Source organism: Fulvia fulva, chromosome 3 (assembly GCF_020509005.1).
Source record: "Fulvia fulva chromosome 3, complete sequence".
NCBI lineage: Eukaryota > Fungi > Ascomycota > Dothideomycetes > Mycosphaerellales > Mycosphaerellaceae > Fulvia > Fulvia fulva.
Window position 1 is genome coordinate 77,049 of NC_063014.1, and position 19,767 is coordinate 96,815.

General features: G+C 54.3%; 9 protein-coding genes across 9 annotated transcripts; 6 read left to right on the forward strand and 3 right to left on the reverse strand.

Moving 5' to 3' along the window:
* Nucleotides 1-2,333: 2,333 nt before the first annotated feature.
* CLAFUR5_07771 (Secondary metabolism regulator LAE1) lies at nt 2,334-3,611 on the forward strand (the record flags this gene model as incomplete). Its single annotated transcript, XM_047906919.1, has 5 exons — nt 2,334-2,450; nt 2,536-2,706; nt 2,805-3,282; nt 3,337-3,514; nt 3,572-3,611. 5 exons carry the CDS (start codon nt 2,334-2,336, stop codon nt 3,609-3,611), a joined length of 984 nt encoding a protein of 327 aa, XP_047759636.1.
* Nucleotides 3,612-5,956: 2,345 nt separating this feature from the next.
* Nucleotides 5,957-10,054, reverse strand: CLAFUR5_07772 (Nucleoporin; the record flags this gene model as incomplete). Its single annotated transcript, XM_047906920.1, has 1 exon — nt 5,957-10,054. The coding sequence occupies one exon, from the start codon at nt 10,052-10,054 to the stop codon at nt 5,957-5,959; it is 4,098 nt and encodes a 1,365-aa protein (XP_047759639.1).
* Nucleotides 10,055-10,327: 273 nt separating this feature from the next.
* CLAFUR5_07773 (Altered inheritance of mitochondria protein 41, mitochondrial) lies at nt 10,328-10,918 on the forward strand (the record flags this gene model as incomplete). Its single annotated transcript, XM_047906921.1, has 1 exon — nt 10,328-10,918. The coding sequence occupies one exon, from the start codon at nt 10,328-10,330 to the stop codon at nt 10,916-10,918; it is 591 nt and encodes a 196-aa protein (XP_047759638.1).
* Nucleotides 10,919-10,969: 51 nt separating this feature from the next.
* On the reverse strand, nt 10,970-11,218 carry CLAFUR5_20021 (uncharacterized protein; the record flags this gene model as incomplete). The annotated part of the gene is made up of 1 exon (XM_059462878.1): nt 10,970-11,218. One exon carries the CDS (start codon nt 11,216-11,218, stop codon nt 10,970-10,972), a length of 249 nt encoding a protein of 82 aa, XP_059318916.1.
* A 304-nt stretch (nt 11,219-11,522) lies between these two features.
* CLAFUR5_07774 (uncharacterized protein) lies at nt 11,523-11,827 on the forward strand (the record flags this gene model as incomplete). The annotated part of the gene is made up of 2 exons (XM_047906922.1): nt 11,523-11,574; nt 11,610-11,827. The coding sequence occupies 2 exons, from the start codon at nt 11,523-11,525 to the stop codon at nt 11,825-11,827; spliced, it is 270 nt and encodes an 89-aa protein (XP_047759641.1).
* Nucleotides 11,828-12,153: 326 nt separating this feature from the next.
* On the forward strand, nt 12,154-14,211 carry CLAFUR5_07775 (RNA polymerase I-specific transcription initiation factor rrn3; the record flags this gene model as incomplete). Its single annotated transcript, XM_047906923.1, has 1 exon — nt 12,154-14,211. The coding sequence occupies one exon, from the start codon at nt 12,154-12,156 to the stop codon at nt 14,209-14,211; it is 2,058 nt and encodes a 685-aa protein (XP_047759640.1).
* A 387-nt stretch (nt 14,212-14,598) lies between these two features.
* On the forward strand, nt 14,599-17,297 carry CLAFUR5_07776 (uncharacterized protein; the record flags this gene model as incomplete). Its single annotated transcript, XM_047906924.1, has 7 exons — nt 14,599-14,713; nt 14,811-14,872; nt 14,931-15,378; nt 15,442-15,761; nt 15,813-16,241; nt 16,335-16,979; nt 17,019-17,297. The coding sequence occupies 7 exons, from the start codon at nt 14,599-14,601 to the stop codon at nt 17,295-17,297; spliced, it is 2,298 nt and encodes a 765-aa protein (XP_047759643.1).
* A 542-nt stretch (nt 17,298-17,839) lies between these two features.
* On the reverse strand, nt 17,840-18,523 carry CLAFUR5_07777 (uncharacterized protein; the record flags this gene model as incomplete). The annotated part of the gene is made up of 1 exon (XM_047906925.1): nt 17,840-18,523. The coding sequence occupies one exon, from the start codon at nt 18,521-18,523 to the stop codon at nt 17,840-17,842; it is 684 nt and encodes a 227-aa protein (XP_047759642.1).
* A 254-nt stretch (nt 18,524-18,777) lies between these two features.
* CLAFUR5_07778 (uncharacterized protein) lies at nt 18,778-19,656 on the forward strand (the record flags this gene model as incomplete). Its single annotated transcript, XM_047906926.1, has 2 exons — nt 18,778-19,081; nt 19,175-19,656. 2 exons carry the CDS (start codon nt 18,778-18,780, stop codon nt 19,654-19,656), a joined length of 786 nt encoding a protein of 261 aa, XP_047759645.1.
* Nucleotides 19,657-19,767: the final 111 nt, after the last annotated feature.

The following is a 19,767-nucleotide window of genomic DNA, read 5'->3' on the forward strand; positions in this document are numbered from 1 at the left end:
CTATATGCATGCCAGAGAGGGTTGCGTTAGTGGTTCCAGCGAGGTGGTCGGGGCAGATCCCCTCCCGCGGACACGGATGATGCTAGCCCGCTGTGAGTTGTCATTCGATGGTGGATGGATGGTGTGGGTTGATACCTTTCGTGAAAGTGGAGTGGAGCTCTGCTCGAGGGTCGCATAACGTGAAGCATCTGCACCACAATCCTCGGTTTCGAGTTGAGGAAAGCTACAGCCAGCTGGCGATCTGCTGAAGGATCAGTCTAGTACGCGAGAGTGCATAGCAGTGGGCCCTCGGCTGCGTTTCAGGACACGTGCTCGTCTGCTGGTTGAGTAGCACGTACTGGGTAAGAACAACAAGAGGTCAGCTGGCGAGAGTATGAAGTAGATGTATGTAATTTCCAAGGGGAGTTCTTGAAGATCTGTTCCTACCCCACGAGCGAGTCAGTGTCACACTGAACCTCGATCTGATCTCGTGCTTGTTCCGCTGTGTTGGGTTGAGAGGATCGGCTTCGGCTGTATGTAAGCGAGCCCCGTCTTACCGGAACGCTGGGTCTTGAATATGGTGCACCACCGTTTGCTTTTCTTCACCTGGCAAGAGCTGTTCCATGTGATGGCATGCTCAAGAACGACTCCGCAAACGGAGTCGGGCATTGTGAGTATTTTGATCGTATGTGTGCGGGCAGGCACACCAGGCATCGGCAGTTCTGCAACGGTTGGTACAAGGTATCTCTGATGAGAGAAAGCAGGGCCACATCGGGTAGGCATTGGTTCTAGCCCATCCGATGCTGGGATGGCAGACCTGCTGTCACGCCTGTATGTCAAGATAAGTACTCGCTTGCCTAGCCACGACGTGTCGTCGTCAGCGCTTACAGTCGCTTCTGCACTCATGACAACTTCCGGTGTTCCGCGAGAGACGTCGTGCAACGTACCAAAAATGCGCAGGACCACACGTTCGGGTTGAGTTCTTCAGAAAAGGCCACCATGCTGTTTCTGACCAGGTTCGCTGTCCCTCCATTTCGTTACGACAGGGATTTGATATCGTTCGGTTCGCTGGCCCTGGGCACGAACGTGGGTATGCTGGGCCAATGGTCGTCTGCCTTCTTTCGGCGATGGCATGGTGAGGGATAACTTTAGGCGATTGTAAGTTCCTCCAGCAGGGACTGATGCGGCAGCTAAGTCTGCTAGAGCCGATCTATTAGTCACCAGCCTGGGCAAACGACGGTGTACAATATCTTCTCGATGGTATGTGCTGTTGTGCTCTTCATGTCTTTGCAGCGATATTTGGAAAGGAATAGACTCCGGCCTTCGTCCCAGTGCCATGTCGACGGGATCAGGGCGTAGACTTTCACGTCAAATTGCCGGGACCCACTATGATGATGACGGCAGCTGTACACAACTCCTGCCGCTACTTTAGCGGTCATGCAAGTAGCTAAGTCAGTCGCCGATACCAAGCTGGCTTGTTGTTCTGGAAGTCTTTGGACGACTGCGGCCATAATGCTAGTCAGATGTGGTGGCCGCCGTTGGCTACTCTCGATGACTTGTACTTAAGCCCGTCAGTGCCAGTTACAGCTGTATGGACGCGGAGATGTCCTGGAGCGCTGATGGCATGGGTCATATGCATGCTTGCATAGAGCAACGCAGGGTCGCCGTTAGCCGGAAAAGCAAAGGCCTTCGTGTCTGAAAGTGCGAGAGCTTGCACTCAGGGTACACATCCGCTCATGGGGAGTCGCAACTGCCAACGCTGCTTCGTGCTCAAACTTCATGATGGTCACAGATAGAGTACTTGTAAGGCCAAAGATCAAGCCCAGGGCAGGATATGAGAATCCTCTCCAGCGGTCCCGCACGCAGATCTGAAGTCTCTTCAGCCGACATCGTTCAATAATGTGCCCGCTCACTGCCAGGATTCATCCTTTTCTTGTGCTGCATGCGTTCAGCATGCCTCGCAGCTGCACGGCCCGCCTAATTGATACTGCGCCGCCACGCACTGCGTCCATGGTCTCAGGTCAGGGTGCTTGTCGGTCCAAAGCTTCTGAGGCACCATCAGCGCCGTCAGGCGGACCGTTTCCTTCGTTGCTCGTGCAGCTTTGGACTAGCCTATGTAACAGCGCCTTGTCGTGGTATGGAGCAGTCGTTAATTTGCTGCGAAAAGCGCTAGTGGTGGGTGTAGTAATGTACACCATGTTCTGAATACCACTGCCCAGAGCACAATAACCTCGCTGTTCAAGAAGGCACTCTGTACGGATACTTTGTGTTATTGCAAAAGAACTTCCCATCTGTGCCGTCCTGGAACGACTTTCCCATCCTAGCTTGTTGCTGTAGTAGCCGCTTCGGCCAGCATGACGCAGATACCGCAAGCAGCGCAGCCGCAGAACGACAAACTTGCCCGGTTCGCTGGTAGAAACTTCTCACGATTCTCCTTGGAACAAAGCATACATTGCTTACCTGTTGACGAGGTATGTCTCAATCTCCTGGTCGCAGGGATGGGGAAAATGCAGTGCTTGCAGCCCAGTGCAAGACGGCAGGCTCACGCGGGCATAGACCGAGGAGGACAACTTCAACGAAGTGAACGACATTTTCCGCCAACTGCTGGGCCGTGCAGTTTTACCTCGACTGCGACTCAGTGAAATAGATGAGCCGCAAGTGCTTGAGTGTGGTTTCCAGAAAGCTGCTTGGGTAGACGACATACTTGACGCTTGTCCGGATGCTTGGGTGAGTACCTTCGCGCAAACGAGATGTTGCATCGTAACCGAGACGTGCATTCTGCTGCGCGACAGAGCGTCCGTGTCTGAGCTAACGAGCCGCGCCAGGTTGTCGGTATCGATATCTTCACCGGCCAGGGCAACGGCGACGACTCAAGCGAAGAAGATGAGGACGAAGACGAAGATCGACCCGACTTTTTCATCAAGAAGAGGTGGAACTTGAATGCATCATTTCGAACAAGCGGTGACCCCGACCTTCGACCCGAAACGTTCCATCTCATCAACAGTCGCTGCCTCATGGACGGAATCAACACAGGACGGTGGGAGAGCTATGTTCGAGAGCTGAGGAGCCTGCTCAAGCCTGGCGGCTGGTTGCAACTAGTCGAGGTGCACATGCTGTTCCAGTCTGACAGCGGCCGAAGTACAACGTATCTGGAACGCTGGTATGACTACTACCAAAGCAGTCTGACCAGGATGGGCAAAGATCCGCGCATTGGTCGACAACTCCAGCGCCTGCTCATCGATGCCGGCTTCGAGCATATCACGAATATGGTACACCGCCTGCCTATGGGTGCCTGGCTTGAGGGTGTGTATATGTTGTGCCAGATGTGAGAATGCTGCCATTAACTGACAACACCAGGCAAGGAGAGTCTGGGGTTCCAGGCCCGCGATCTTGTATCCAAGTTATTGCGCTCCGCTTCTCTCTGGCCATTCCTCCGTGTCCAGCAGCCTCCTTTGACGCCAGCACAGTACGAAGACCTGATTACAGGTGCACAACGGGAGCTTTTGCAAGACAACCTCAAGCTGTACTTGAATGTGTAGGTTCCAGTGGAGATGCCGATATCTAAACCGATCTCTGCTGACACATGTGCAAGATATGCGGCCTATGGAAGGCGGCCCAACCGAAGGCGCTGAGAGCTGCTCAGATGAGGCCTGGAAAGCCGTCATAATGCTTTCGTTTGTGGCTGCCCTCGATGCTTTATCTGGACCTTCACGGATCTTCTTGCATGGCTCCTAGAGTGCCATCTGTCCCTGTCGCCCGGCTTACCAAGGGGCTGTGTTCGAGACTCTCTACATCCTGCACAGCCATTCACAGACGACAGAGGGCTTGGTGTGGCTACGAAAGCAGCTTCTCCGGCTGCCACTGCCCAGCTGGCTGTTGCCGGAACAACATGTTGTCAACGGACACGGCCTACCGACATAGGCTAGGGCAAGCAATGTGGCGAATGTGTCGAAGTTCGTGGGTCGCCGAAGTATTGGGTCTGCGGGCAAGGAAGCATCGCCCAGAGCATGTCGCTGCTGCCTTCGACATGCCATCGCTTTCATAGTCTGTCGGACAGCACAACATCGCCCTTCACTTGGCTAGCTGTGGGTCGGCGGCCGAGCCGGAGGTGCTGAGAGCTGTCCAGACGAGTCCCAAACAGTAGCTCTTCCTGTGCGAGTCTGTGACTGCTGTAGAGCGTCTCTCGGCACCTTTGTGGACCTTCTCTGACGGTTCATAGATAGCCACCTGCGTGCATTGACGACCCTCTTGCAGACCCTTGGTCGCGAGCATCACTCCATATGCACAGTCAGGTGCAGCCGTTCGAGTAGTAGGGGCGGCTAAGAGACCAGTCCTCGCTGCCTCTGCCGATTTCGTGGAAACATCACGCCATTCATAGATCCAGCCTGATGCTATGAGATGGGATGAGCGAAGGAGCGGCCAGATGGCGCATCGTGTAGATTTTGAGATTCGGGTCTACTGTCAAAGAAGCTTCCTTGTGAGCATGCTGCTGTCATCTTGTCGCCGCTGCTTGCGTGTGGTCGCATAGCTCGAGGTCGCGCCCTAGTGGTCAGCCGCACAGTGTCAGAGGTCAGCAGGCATTGCGAGGAGACCTCTTGAACCAAGGAGAAGAGAAATGAGAGAGAGGGTCAAGAATGAAGTTGCCATAAGCTCAGGCGCTTCAAAGAAATACCGCTTCCCTAGCGACCCGCGAGAATGGTAAGCCATTATGCTGGTAGTACCACACAGAGATAAACCTTAAGACGTCGCTACCCAAGGCGACATGCCATCATGCTAGACATAGCAAGAGCAGACTGAGCAGAGGTAACAATAGAAGGACCACAATGATACCCTCGACGTGTCTTCCATTGGCTTTGGGTGTTCTTGCTGACCTGAGGTTCGCAAAATACATACCATCAAGGGTCCTTGGTGGACGCCACGGATGCAGTCGCTCTTTCCCCCGGGATGGTTCCTGCCTGCACCGCCGTTGGTCACTGCTTTGAACCTTATGGCCATCCCATTGGCAGTGAGTGTCTCGGGGAGGCCACGGCCCCGCCCATGTCGCATATCAGTCTGATCAAGTGACTTGAGCTATGAACCGCCCGCGATGCATGCGACTTGCGCGCAGCCGCGTGTAGCGCTTGCCTGAACTGCCGATGGAGGCGCCGGAAGAATATGTTGTCACGACTCACGAGAGCGTACGCTTTGCTGTTCACTGCTGATGTTTGTGTGCATGTGCCTCCTACATGGACGAGCCTGTGCGACAGGTGTCCATAACGTAGCTGGAGCAAGACCATGATGATGCACTGTACGTGGCTGCACAATACCCGCGAGCAAGGCTCGAAAGCAGGAAAGCACAACCACCGGAAATGAGGTTACACGAACACCTCGCGCACCGGTCAAGACCGGCATCCAAGGCGGCGGGTCGGCAGTCCGGCACATCCTAGTCGCTCACATGTCATACAGGGGATCCTTGTCACCATCATTTGCATCCAACCACGACATCCGCGACCCCAATCCGAGCGTGATGCACTACAGCGCCTTCGAGCAATAACGTCAAGATGCTTTGGGTATCCCAATCATCTGAGCAAAGACCTGGTAGGCTGGAAGGGTAAGATCCACCACCTACAAAACACCTACCTCACCACCATGGAACGCAACCCACGACCCACACGCCATTACAACTGAGAGCATCAATCATCCCAAACGACCATAGCACCTGACCCATCCACACCACGATCTTCCACACATTCAACATCAGAAGAAAGCCTCTCATAATTTCACGAATCTATCGTTACAGACAGCAGCAGCAGTAAGTAGCTAGCGAACACCACCCATACTTCGCGCTTCGCGCTTCGCCACCAGGCTCTTCTCTCGCCATTTTCGTTTCCCTTTGGTTTCCATATCCTGACTCGCCACAAGAACAACGCCGACGCTACCATACCATACAATGCACTTACGCAACAGGCCACAGCTTCCCTCAGTAGTCGCACTCACTCTACCTATAGTTCAGTCTCTGCCTGATACCCTCAGCAGCCTGTCTCCAGCCCTGTTCTAGATCGCCTCTTACAAGGGAGTCAACACACTGTCGTACCGTCTCTTCATTCTCCTCGCTTCCGAACAGAACCCTCTCACCACTCCTCTCGCTGGCTTCCAACCACTTCTGCAGGAGATAAACCATCTTGTTGGCGATGATCTTCCGCTTCGACCCAACAAAGGGATGTTCATTACTGTAGTACAGCTGCTCCAACGCCGGCAATAACGTCTCATGCGGAATGTCGAGATCCAGGAACACATCCACTGCCCAATTGATCGGGGGTCGTCGCTGTTCCGGTTGCTCGTAGGCGTACTTCTCGAGCATCGGCAGGAGGGTCGGGATTGGGAACGTCGCGCTCGAGGTATGCAGACGTCGACCAAGTTCGCGAACTTTCTCACCAACTGCTTCCCATGGGGCGCGTGTGTTGCCGTAGAAGGCGGGTGCTTCATCGCTGGTTTGTTGGATTAGTGCTGACCAGGAGCTGCGGATGTCGGCTGGGTTGCGGTGGTCGGCGACTTGGTAGAGGACGATGCAGAGGTCGTGGTAGTTTGCTGCGTCGGCATATTGGTTGTAGAGTTCCTCGACTGCGAGGATGCTGCCATTAAGGATCTCGATGTGACGGGCGCGAGATTCGTCGTTGAGTCGTTGTTCGGAGCGGATGCGCTGGAGAAGTTCGTCTTGCACAGTGGCGATTTCGAGGAGGTCGGAGATCTCGCGTAGTAGCTTCTGCTTGTTCTGTCGAGAGTCGGTGAGGATGGTCTGGCGAGTGCTGGCATTCGTGCGTGCCCGGGAAAGGTAGCTGATGCGGTCTTCTAGTGTCAAGCCTTGGAAGCTCGAACGGGCAATATCGAGCTGCACATCGGCCGCTTGGAGGTAGTCGTTATGGTGCGCAAAGTAGCGCCATAGCAGGTCTGCATGACCACGGAACTCAACAGCCTTCTTCTTGAGGTACTCCACGACGTACGGGTTGTCGATCTCGAGAAGACGCTGCGGCTGGCTGAAACCGCCTTCGCCAGTGTTGCAGTACCAATCGTACAGATTCGTGAGGAAGACTACATCATCAGAGTGATCGATGATCTCGTAAGCCTCGCTTCGCCTCTTCATCGCCAGTGATGTTCTGCCGTCCACCATCTCGGGCTCGTTTCTGGTGTCGATCTCGAGCTGTCTTATCGTCTCGAAGATCAAGCTGTAGTACTGGAGACGTGTGTTATAGACAGCCTCTCTCTCGTCATTTGTGGGCTTGCCATCTCGCATCCAAGCAAGAGCCCGCTTCGACTTGTCCTGCTCCAGCGCCACTGTCAGACACAGCTGGATGGCGCCTGCGTAGAAAGCCATGCGGTAGTAGCTCTCAACGGCAAGCTTGACATTCTCGAAAGAAAGGCTAGCAGCGACCTTCTGAAACAGCTTGGTGCTCTGGTTGAGGAGCTGACGAGCCTCCTCGCTCTGCGCTCCTTTCTCCTCTGCTTTCTTGATCTGCTCGAGCGCCTTGAAGATGACCACATCGTCAGCGCTACAGAAGCTGCCACATCGTCGCCGCAGTCCCTCTGCCACAGCTTCGACGTTACTTCCGTTGGTGATATTTCGGTTGACAATTGCCTTGACAAGCTCTTTTGCGAGCTCCTTTCCTGTAGCGGTGGTGAAGAGTGATTCGAATGTGAGCTCCCTCACTTTCCTCCTGCTGTCGTCCTGCAGTATTGCCAAGATCTCTTCGAGCTTCTCGTCAAACAGCATGAGAACAAAGCTGATACCTTCGCTTATGCTGTTGACGAGCTGCAGCAGGCCATGCATGTATTGATGCTCGCCCTGTGTAGCAATCTCTTCTGCGCGAGACGAAGCACGAGTCATGGCCTGAGGTCCAGCCAGACCCTCGATGAAGCTCTTGTTGCGTTCGAGGAAGTCCCGCAGTGAAGTGAGACTGAGTTGTACTTTTTTCAACTTGTCGATGCTGATGGTGGAAACCAGCTCGACGCCAGCGCCAGGCTTCGCAATGTCTTTGATGATGGGCTGTTTCCATATCGAACGGACCATTCTTGCAATGTAGAAAGCTGTGCCATCGTGTCTTGCACTGGCTCGCACAGCGTTGGTCGGGTTGTCACCACTGTCGGCATTGGCGTTGTAGTCCGGACGACCTCCATGTTCGATGTATGCTTTCCGTGCCTTCTCGAGAACTTCAGGTTCCGTGATGGTCGCAACGCGGTTCTCTGCCACATCAACGCCTTGCCCACATGCGACAGCCAGTGCGGTCGCAGATGTTTCTGTTCGGCCGTATATACGCACAAAACGCTTGATGTCACCTTCGACTCCCTCCTCGTCCGTCGAGCCATGCTTTAGCATTGCAGCAAAGACGTCGACGAGCCTCCGACGACGGATGATCTGCACGCCGGCCATGGTTACAATAGCAAACTCTGGCGTCTCCTGGTCGAACTGCACAGCAAGCTCGTTACCAAAGCCGAGAGGCGCGCCATTGGCTTTGAATGGCTCACCCATCGGCATGACTTGAGCCAGTGTCGATGGCAGATTGATCCACTGACCATGTTCGGCGTATTTGGTGTTGGGTGCCGCACCAGTCTGGTTGGCCATGCGAGCGGTGTCGGTAGCGGTCAAGAACACCCGGTCTTTGCGCTGCGGGTCTGTGGGATCCTCAGCGAATGCCATCCAGTAGCCTGGTGAGAATCTAAACGCCTTGTGCATGCCATCAAGATATCTCGTGTTGGTGTCAACTTGTTCTGGTTGCTGTCCGTAGGGTGTCATTGCTGTCGTCTGGCTGGGCTGCGCCGGAGCTCGTGGTGCGGCTGGATCTTTCGGAGGATATCTGATGTGCAAGATTTGTGCACTTGAAGGTGGGTTCTCGGCGCTCGCATCGTAACCATAACCTCGAGTCAAGGACAAGTACAGTCTGCAGCCTGTGCTGGTTGTGGCAACGAGAGCAACCTTACCAGCTTCTGCGCGCGGGATCACGCTGATACCCACGAGCTTGACATCTCTCCCAGTGAGGAGCTCTGTCCGGTGATTGAAGTGACCAGTATTCTGCAGAAGTCCGGAGAGTGGCCGCCTAAGTGAGCTCTCTAGTCTGTCCTTGATGAGATAGACCTTGATCTCGCTCGCAGTGTTGAGCGTGTACATCAAGTTCCTCGAATCGTCAATGACCATTTGTGTCACGTATGTGGTCTTCGCAGCCGACCCAAACATAGACCCAACCACCATCAAGTTCTCCGGCACAAAGCTCATGGTAGCTTTGGTGTGACATATCCGGCTCGTCTTTCCTCTGAACCACCCCTCATCTTGCTGGTATTGAAACTCGTAGATGTCCTCTGAAGCACTTCCGGTGAAGAAGATGCGTCCAGACTGATCAGATGCTGTGATGTGCTGAACACCAATGCCTCGCACGGGAATGGCCATCCGCGTGTTGTACAGCGCCACGGTCTGGGCGCCAGTGGAGGTTGTCTGAGCAGCGACACCAAGGAACAGCATCTCAGTCGCGGTGCAAACGACTATCAAGTGCTTTATATCAGCCACGAAGACGCCGGGCTTTGGCTTCACCAGCTTGACCGCTGTGATGGGGTGGCTGTTCTCCTCCCAGCCAATGATCTCAGGATTGGGCAATGTGTAGTCCCACAGGTACAGGCAGTTGTCAAGTGCCACCCACGCGTGTGTTAAGGCTGGGAACACGCCCATCTGATTGTCCATACTCGCATGATTCGCCTGTTCCAGCAATCTCGGTGGCAGATCATGCATCTTCAGCTTCTGGAATGGCTGCCATGCCTGACCTGACGGCAAATCATACTCTCCGCTGATGCCCTGGGTGATGTAGTCCTCCAGCGCCGGGTATTTCTGGTCTCCATCGAGGGCGAGGTGGATTGTTTTGGCGGCGCGTTCCACGTTCGATTCTTGTTGTGTTGCGCTGGTTGTCCCACTCGTTTCCACCTGCTGAGGCTGAAGATTCTGTCGTAGACTGGCGGCGTTTGCAGCGAATATCGTCTGGCCTTGCGGCGCGGGTGTGACGGTGAATGCGCCTGGGAGTGGGCGCTGGGGAGTCTGTGGGCCTGCGGCGGCGGCCATTGTCGCGGTGGGTGTGAAGGAATGGGAGATGCGTTTTTGCTATCGAAAGTGCGAGAAAGGCGTCAAGTCGTGTCGCATCATGAGGGGAGAGCGTGTAGGAGTGTTATATGAGTGCACCGTTCAGTAGGCAATGCGATGAAAGCGAAGTGGTCGTGGTCTGGTCTGGTGTCAAAGAAGTTCAAAGTTTGGAGACGCGTCGAAGTCCAAGCTTCACGCATCAGTTTCTCCCAGCACGAAACATCAATCTGCACATTCACTCCCACATACGCCACCATGTCTCTCCAAACCACTCGATTGCTCGCACGAAGCCGACTATCAACTCTCCGCTCCAGCTCCATCTGCCCAACATGCCGCTTCAACTCGACAGCAGCGCCGCAATCAGAAACCACAGCGCCACCTTTACTCCTCAAGCTCAAGAGTGACCTAAAGACCTCCATGAAGGCCAGGGATACCAACCGGCTCAACGTCCTCCGTAGCCTGATCTCAGACGTGAATAACTCGACCAAGACATCGAACCCCATCAAGACAGACATGCAGCTCGTGTCTCTGCTTCGGAAACGGGCTGCCGCGGCCAAGGAAGCCAGCGATGAGTTCAAGGCTGCGGGTAGAGAAGATCTTGTTGAGAAGGAGGAAGCTCAAGCTGCTGTGCTGGAAGAGTATGCTGGCAGTGTGGAGACCATGTCCGCGAACGACATCAAAGATGCTGTCAACAAAGTCGTTGAGGAAGCCAAGGCAGTGGCTCAAGAAAAGATCAACATGGGTGACGTCTTGAAGAAGCTGGTGGGAGCGGGAGGCAGTCTAGAGGGCAACCCTGTGGATAGGTCGGAAGTCGCAAGGGCTGTGAAGCAGGCGCTGGGACAGTGAGAGACAGAGCGTGAATCAGCTTCCCAGATTGGACCACGCAACCGACATTCTTCAAATTCCACATCGAAAGACTCTGTCACGATTACCATGTACAATACACGACCACTGCCGCGAATGGCCTGTACATCCATCCATGTACGATAGACGCTGTAACAAGACCCGACTTGAAGGGTTGCTGCAGGAAGGGAATGAGACTTGCGTGTTGCGTGAGCGTGCGTGAGCGCGTGGAAGGGACAATGCGATGTCGAGACAAGAGACAAGATACAAGCAAAGAGTGCATAGGTTTCTAGCAAACTGCATGATCGGCCAGAGATGGACTGTCTACATACAAAATGTGTTGCAAGGAACGATGTTCATAGGCACACCTTTCCAAACCCACCATGAGCGCCACTAACACAAGCATCCAAGACACCATGTCAGCCCCAGTGGACCACAACAACACTAGCAACGCACCAGACCAGACCCAACAAGAGCCTCCATCATCCGCCACCCAGCCCGCCAACAACAGCGCAACCCCCACCCAGCCCAAACCACACCGCCGCAAGAAGAAGTCCATGTGGAAGAAAGACAAGATGGATCGAGGGCCTTACTGGTCATCGGAGAGATGAGACTTCTCAATATCTCGAGGGAGCACGAGTTCAGGTTCAAGATGAACGGTAAGTCAGCCTCCACGGCGATCTTGTATCGGTAGCGTATGCGATCGACCGTGCGAAGAATCCGGCTGACCGAGTAGCCCAGGCTCAGGCGAGTGCTTTCATGGCTGCTGCGGACCTTGTATGTGGCCGGCCAGGGATCCGTGAGAAGGAGTGGCAGACTATTGAGGAAAGGCACTATAGCTCAGAGTGCTTGGTCGGCTCTGGCAAGGACGCCAGTGTGAGAGCATGGCCGACCCGGGGATGTGCGGCGTAAACGTACAACAGGAATGGGTCGTCTGCAAGATTCAAGGACTGGCTCGAAGGGCTTTTTATGAGTGAATCAATGTGAAAAAGGCCGTGATGTGTGAGAAGGAAAGACCAGACGTCAGCGCGCACGTGATGTTTGCCAATTTCCCCCGCTGTATTGAGATAAGGTTTAGCACTAATTTGGCACACCGAACTTCCCTCTTCTGTCGTGTGCTGCATTTTCGCTCTCTTTTCGCGCTCTCTCTACACACCTCAGGCACCGCCGGCCACACACCACCCCGCATACATTCATACCACCCGATAGACCTTCATGACGCCGGCTGGACTGTCAAGATGGTCTCTTTCGCAGCGCCCCTAAGCGCCATGCTGCCGCCACCAGTCCCGACGCCAAAACGACCATCCATGAGTCTGAAGCGAGACAGCTCATACCTAGACACCGACGACGAAGCGGGACTGTCCGTCACCACGAAAAAGCTGAAGGTTGCCTTTGACGACCATGTCGATGTGCGAATTCTGGACGACTGGAACGACAAGAGCATGGACCTGGTGAGAGAAGAGGTCAAGGCCGGCATAGAACATCATCTGGCGCCCGGCGATCAACAAAACGATACACAATATGCCAAACTCCTGCAGACGCTTGGGCAGGATGGTTTCGCGGGGGATGCGCCGAGCCCGAGGCTGCTGAAGAAGTACATCATTGGCATCACCGAGCGGATACCGTTGCTGGGCGAGTGTGGGAAGCTTGTCACCGCAGTCCTGGATTTGTCGTGGATTGGCCGTGATGAGGAGTTCGTTGCGATATACACCAGATTCCTTGTTATGCTCGCCAGCACACACTCCAAGTTTGTGGGCACCATGATGGACCGCCTTGTCGCACACTTCGAGAGCCTGCCATCATCGACCGGAAAGTTCCCAGGCGAGGATCCCGTCCCCAGATCTACCATGTTCTCCAGAATACACTCGACCATCCGCAGGCTTCACGATGCCAGCCCAGCTTCTAGCAAGAAGCTGATGTCCATGTTGCGTCACTCGTTTCCGACCGACCTCTCTTCGACCAAAGGATATCTGCAGTACCAAAAACACCTTCTGCGACTTTCGGACGAAGTGCCGGAGCTCAAGGCCGAAATCATTGCAGAGATTGTGCAAAAGCTTGTCAACATTGATGTGTCCATTCAGGATGATTTGGAGGATCTGGATGACGATGAAGAGGAGAGCTTGCTGCAAGGTCCGCAGTCTCGTCATCTGAACGACGACGACGATGCCGACGACGATAGCGACATCGACTCGATCTCTGAATCAGAGTTGACAACAACCGAAGAAGAACAAAAGCTGAAGGATCTGCGGCTCAAAGTGGCCAAGATGGACGGCACGCAAGATCTGCTCTTCGAATACTACGAGCCTTCGTTCAGGGCAGACGTGTCGCCTCGTCACAATGACGCTTTCCAGGAGCTTCTTGCGCAATTTGAGAGCTTCATTATGCGCGCTCGCTCGAGGCATGCGCAGTTCCTCCTCTTCCACTTCGCACAGATTTCGCCGGCGTACGCCAACGCCTTTGTCGACTACCTACTCAAATTGACTATTGGCAATGGCCAGCAGAACATCCGACTCACTGCGTGCGCATACCTCGCAAGCTTCACTGCACGTGGATCACACCTCAACAGCGACATCGTCCAAGATGTGGTAGGAACGCTCTGCCGCTTGTTGGAAGAGATGCGTCGTCGATACGAGCCAAGTTCGACAGGACCGGACCGAAAGTCCTTCAGCGTGTACTACGCTGTTGCGCAGGCCCTTCTTTACATCTTCTGCTTCAGATGGCGGGACTTGGTCGTACACACCGCCGCAGCTGACTCCGATACCGAGGACATGCTCGAGGAAGATGTGCTGGCAGAGGGACGGGACCTTGTCTGGATGAGTGGCCTCAAGGAGACACTGACCTTGAACATTCATTCTCGTCTGAATCCACTGAAGGTCGCTTCATCCGCCATCGTCGGTGAATTCGCCAAGATCGCGAACCATCTGCGGTTCCTCTACGTATTCTCGATACTGGAGCGCAACAAGCGCATCAGACTCGGCAACGTTATCTCCTACCGATCTGGTGGCGTTGACATTGGTCGAAGAGAGACCGCCATGGACCGCAAGACCGGCGACGAGCATCATCAACTCGAAGCATATTTTCCATTCGATCCTTACCACCTACCACAAAGCAAGAGATGGCTCGAAGGCGAGTACAACGAATGGGTCTTACCGCGAGGTATGAAGCGAGATGAGGAAGATGAGGAAGACAGTGATCAAGAGGAGGACTATGAAAGCGATGAGGATGACATACCCGAAGACTTGACGGGACAGCCACTTGGCATGCACGCAGCAGATGCTATTTCAGTAAGCGATTGATCATGGGCACACACAGTACAGTATTGCACTTTAGCGTTGGCGTTGGGGCAAAAAGGGTGGAAAAGGCATTCTTGAGCGTGGCTTTCATAAAAAGTTCAGGAAGGATGAGACGCTTTACGATACCAGCATCTCGACTTGAGCATCAGCGCGGGAACCATAGGAGTCTTTATACAGTCGCGAATTCAACGATCATTGCAGTCAACCACATCACATCGAAATACCATCATAGCACGATTGCCGACCAAGGCCCAGTTCCTCTGATCGTCATGGTCAATCCTGTTGCTACCCGCACCGGATCATTACATTCACCCGAACATCCTTCAAAGCCCGACCGCACCAACATCCATCTTCTCTCGACCCTCAGAAATGCAATTGCCTGCATGAACGATGGCCAAATCTTTCCTGTTGCTATCCGGGCTCGTCCATAGCATCAATGCTCAAGCTAGACTCAGTGATCATGTTGATCCCCTCATTGGCACAGAATGTGCCACTGCCGGCTCTAGTAATAAATCTACACAATCGAATGCAGACACAGAACACTAACATCAACCAGGCATCGGAGGAGGCAATAGCTTCCCCAGGCGCCAGTCCTCCCTGAGCAATGGCCAAGCCCGGCATCGATACCAGTTTCCTTGGTTTACGGAATGGAACAGACTGTGATGCTTAATCTACACCGTTGGGCAATGTCACGGCTATGATGCATGTCTCCGGGACTGGAGGGGCGCCGACGTATGGACTTATTGCGCAGATGCCGTTGCTGGGGGGGTTCGGAGGGGGTTAATCTGGCGGGTAATAATACGTACTCGCAGAACCGATTGCTGGAGCTTGAGATGGCGAGTGTGGGGAAGTTCACGACGACGTTGGTGGATGGGGTTAGGATTGGGATTGCGAGTGCGGAGAAGAGTGGAGTTGTGAGGTATACGTTCCCGAGCGGTGGGCAGGAGGGTTCGATGAAGTTGATATTGGATCCATCGTATGGCTCGACTGAAGCGCCAACAAGCCCAGCGGGTTCAAATTCTGACGACGCTCACGCTCTGCTCGATCTCACTCATGTCCTGTCCAGCTACAGTATCCAGGACTACTCGCAGAAGTTCTTGCGCGGCAACCTCCACATCCGAACGGGCTCAAACGATCAGCCTTCGTACTATGGCTCAGCTTCGTATACCGGTGGCTGGAGCCAGCTCGACAGCCAGACGATTTAGTTTTGCGCCAACTTCAGCGCTTCGGAAGGTCTGGCAGCTACGGATGCGTACGTGGAGCAGCAGACTCTCGAGTCTGTGGCGGGAGCTGGTACTTTCAATCGGCCTTATGACCCGGTCGTGCCGTTGAACTTCACTCTTCGACCTTCGCCCCAGTCTGCGAGGGATGCTGTGGTTCATACTGGTAGTGCTCAGGGTCTTGGGGCGTTGTTCAGCTGGAGCCGAACTGGGTCGAATAGCACGGAGGCAAGTGTTGTTGAGTCAAGGATTGGAATCTCATACATCTCAGCATCGCAAGCTTGCTCGAACCTGCAGACTGAACTACCTTCGTCCATCACCTTCAAAGATGCAGTCAAATCTTCAAAGCAAGAATGAGAGACCCAAGTGCTCAGCCACGTGGAGATCCTCGACGATGGCTCAGACAGCAGCACAAACAACACATTAAAGCGCATGCTATACACCGCGCTATACCAAACCGGCCTCATGCCAACGGACAACACCGGTGAAAATCCCTACTGGCACACCGACGACGACGACGAACCTTACTACGACGATCACCACACACTATGGGACACCTACCGCACAGCTATGCCCCTCTACCACTTACTCTTCACCACCACCTACAGCCGCGTGCTCAGCGGCCTCGTCTCCATCTTCAAGCACGAAGATCTCCTACCAGCCGGCCGCCCAGGTAACTGGAACGGCCGCGTACAAGAAGGCACGCACGCGGACATGGTGCTGGCAGATGCTTTCGTTAAGGATGTAGTCATCATCGAAGGTCAAGAAGGAGATAAGATCCTCAACATACCCTGGACCGATGCCCACTCCGCCGTACTAAACGACGCAACAACCCTCCCCATCCGCAACATCGACCCCGCGACCTTCGACGGCGCCACAAAATAAGGCTGCGGTGCTCTCGACGAGCAACTCCGCCTCCACTACATCACCCGCAACCGAAGCCGCAGTATCTCCCGCGGCCTCGAATACGCACAAAAAGACTTTGCGATCTACAGCATGGCCACCGGCCTCAATCACACTTCCGACATCACCTCCTTCCGCGACCGCGCAGACTGGTGGCAGAATCAATGGAAGCCCTCCGAAAACATCACCCTCCCAGGCGAAGCCGGCATTTTCACCGGTTTCCCAGCCCCTTGCAATAGCGATGGCAGCTGGAACTACACTTCCTACAAACCCGTCACCTGCGACAACTGCGGCTGGAGCGGCGATATCTATGAAGCGACAGTGTGGGAGACGGCCTTCTCCGCTGCGCCTCACGATATGGCGAGATTGATAGACTTGATGGGCGGTGATGACGATTTCATCAAACGTCTCGACACCTTCGTCCCAGGTCTAGGTCAAGGAACCGGCAACGCGAACAATGATGCTGGCACAGCGGTTTTTAACCTGGGCAATGAGCCGAGTTTCATGACGCCTTGGTTGTATCATCATGTCCCTGGGAAGCAATGGAAGACTGTGAACCAAACGAGGGCGATAATCGATCAGTTCTATTCTGATGAGAGGAATGGATACCCTGGCAACACGGACAGTGGCGCTCTTCCAAGTTGGCTCGTGTGGAATCTCATCGGGCTCTATCCTGTTGTGGCGCAGCCAATATATCTCATTGGAGCGCCCAGGTTCTCGGGGTTGAGGGTGAAGCTGTTTGCTGGGACGGGGAGGGAGGCGGTTTTGGAAATCAAGGCGGAGGGAATGGCGAATGACAAGTTTTATCCGCAGTCGGTGATGCTGAATGGGCAGAGGCTGGATAGGAGCTGGATCAGTCATGACGAGCTTAGTAAAGGAGGAACGCTGAGCTCCGAAATGGGCAGTGAGCCGGGTGATTGGGTCTCTGGAGAGAGGCCGCCTTCGTTGTCGCCTTGGATGAACTAGTGAGAAGACTCACCTCCGCTTTGGGTAGTAAAATGTGCTGTTGGCGGTTGTGAACCTCCAAAGGTAAGCGTAGCGGAGTGGAGCTCTCTACCAACCCTTCTAGACTGCAAAGTAGCGTGCGATCCACGCTACCGCTACCCGACGTACAGTGCTTGTTATACGACGACATAGGCGTTAGCGACGAGTATATGTTTGCGAGTTCGCCAACAGGCACAGTGCGGTAGGTCACGTGACCCTAAAACTTGAAAGTTGACCAATCAGAGCGGGCGCCAAGGCTAGTTGAGGGCTGGTATAGAGCTTCACTCCCTCGCTGACGCCTCACCTACGTACTCGCAAGCTCGTACTCCGGTGTGGCTAGCGCTCGGTCGCTACGCTTAATCATCGCCTGTACTGAACACTTAACTCGCTCGCCATGGCCCGCTTCCCTCCCGTGGTGTCCTGATGATCGATGTCGTCGACAAACACGATGTGCTGAGGGAAGAAGCCAAAGGGGAGAACCACATCGCGACATCCCCGTGCTTGCATTGTCGTCTTGCTCGATTCTACCATGATTTCCAGCCTCCTGTCGGAATGAATGTTGCCAAGAGTCTCCCATCAAGACCTGGCAACTTCCCATCAGGTGCCGCCGGATCTTTCTCCTTGCACGTGAACAGCTCAAGTTTGTCCAGACATGCCATCTCCTGGATGTTCTTCAACTGTACTTCATACCTCTCTAAGACCTTCGTCGCTGCCCACGCGTCACTGCCCTCCAGAGCCCGAACCTCGAAGTAGAGCTGCAAGTGGAGCGTGGGGTTCTTCTTCATCTGGTTGACTGCATTCTTGACAAAGTCGACCTGATCGTTTACGTCTTCTTCGCGGCAGGGCAGACAAGCGGCGAGCTTGAACGTGACATGAGTAATGTCTAGTACGATGCTGGGCAGTGTATACTTCTCAATTGTACTGTCTCGGAGGTCTTCGATGAGAAGACTTTTGTTCTTGACAGCTCGCTGGCTGTATTCATCGCCGAGCTGCTTGTTGATGAGGAGGAAGCGTGAGAGGGGACCGTCTCCGAGGCAGAGACGCAGAGCGTATTCCTCTTCTTCATCGTCGGTGGCGGCGGCGGTGTTTTCGGAGAGGGTGCGCCGACCACATGGGAGGAGGTCGTAAATGGCGTCACGCAGCTCGCGAGGTAGGTCGGAGAATCGGAATGGCTTCATGCTCACGGCGTTCTGCTCTTGCGCGGACATCTCTGTGTTGTTGGTGGTGTCAGTTGTGGTGTTTGTGGTTCAAGGTGAAGTTGAAGGAATTCAAGAGAAGTGGCGGAAAGCGCGATGGCATGCCGCGAACGCGAATCCTTGTCACGGCCCGCATGTGATTGCGAACGCGATGGCTCTTTCCTTCACTTCAAATGTTTGCATCCGCACAAGACGGAACGTGACACTCCATCCGACAACCACATATGTGACATACCGACGCGATAAACACTACATCGTGCGTTCCTATGCCTCGCAACGCAATCTGCGACCGGCAACTCACGACATCCGCTACACAGCGCAGCAGAATCGTGGACAACATGGCTGAAACAACCACCGAGGCCTTACGCTCAGAGAGGACCGATCTCCACAGGCGCGAGATCTTTCCCTTCTTCGATCTGCCTCGCGAGATGCGTGACATGATCTACGGGGAGTGCTTGGATGATTACGACATGAAGATGAGCGGTGGACTGAGGCTAAAGGCTTCGAAGGTGGCAAGAACCGCGCTACTGAAAGTGAGCTGTCAGTTCAGCGAGGAATACAGAGAGCAAGGTATGTGTACCATTGAACATTGAGATCAGCGTCTAGCTGGCAGCTGTCTTGCTGTTTCTAGAAGGACGACACTGACCACATCCTGCTCGACAGTCACCAAGATGGCAGAGCTAGAACTCAGCGACCGTGCCCATTTCTGCTACAATACTGTCGCCTTGCCACACCCTTGCCTTGGCATACGGTCACTGAAGCTCAACCTGAACGGCACCTATGCGAATCTAGGAATGGAACGTTCCCAGTCACACATTATCTGGGTCAAGGATGTCCTGCAACAAATGCCAACTCTTCAAAAGCTCGCTATCGCGATCAAATATGACCAGTCATCCATCCCTGGCGGATACGCTGTGATGCAGAACATCCTCAACGAACAGTTTTGGGTGACCATTCCGCAACTCAAGGCGCTCCAGGTCTACGATACAAGTCTTCGTGCTGGGAGACGGGGCCGCCATGATGACTTTGACTTCGAGTATGACGATCAGATGGTATTAGAGTGGTCATCGGCCAGCTGCAAGATGGAGTTGGTGGACCTCAGCTCGGACAAGAAAGCGACTGAGGTGTGCAACTGCTGCGGTTGAGGTGAAGAAGGAATAGGGCGAGGAGGTCCCAACGCTGCAGGATCAACTGCGCTTAAGAGAGACCATAGGGGTGTTGCTTCGAGACTGGCAGCGAATGCGACCTGATACACA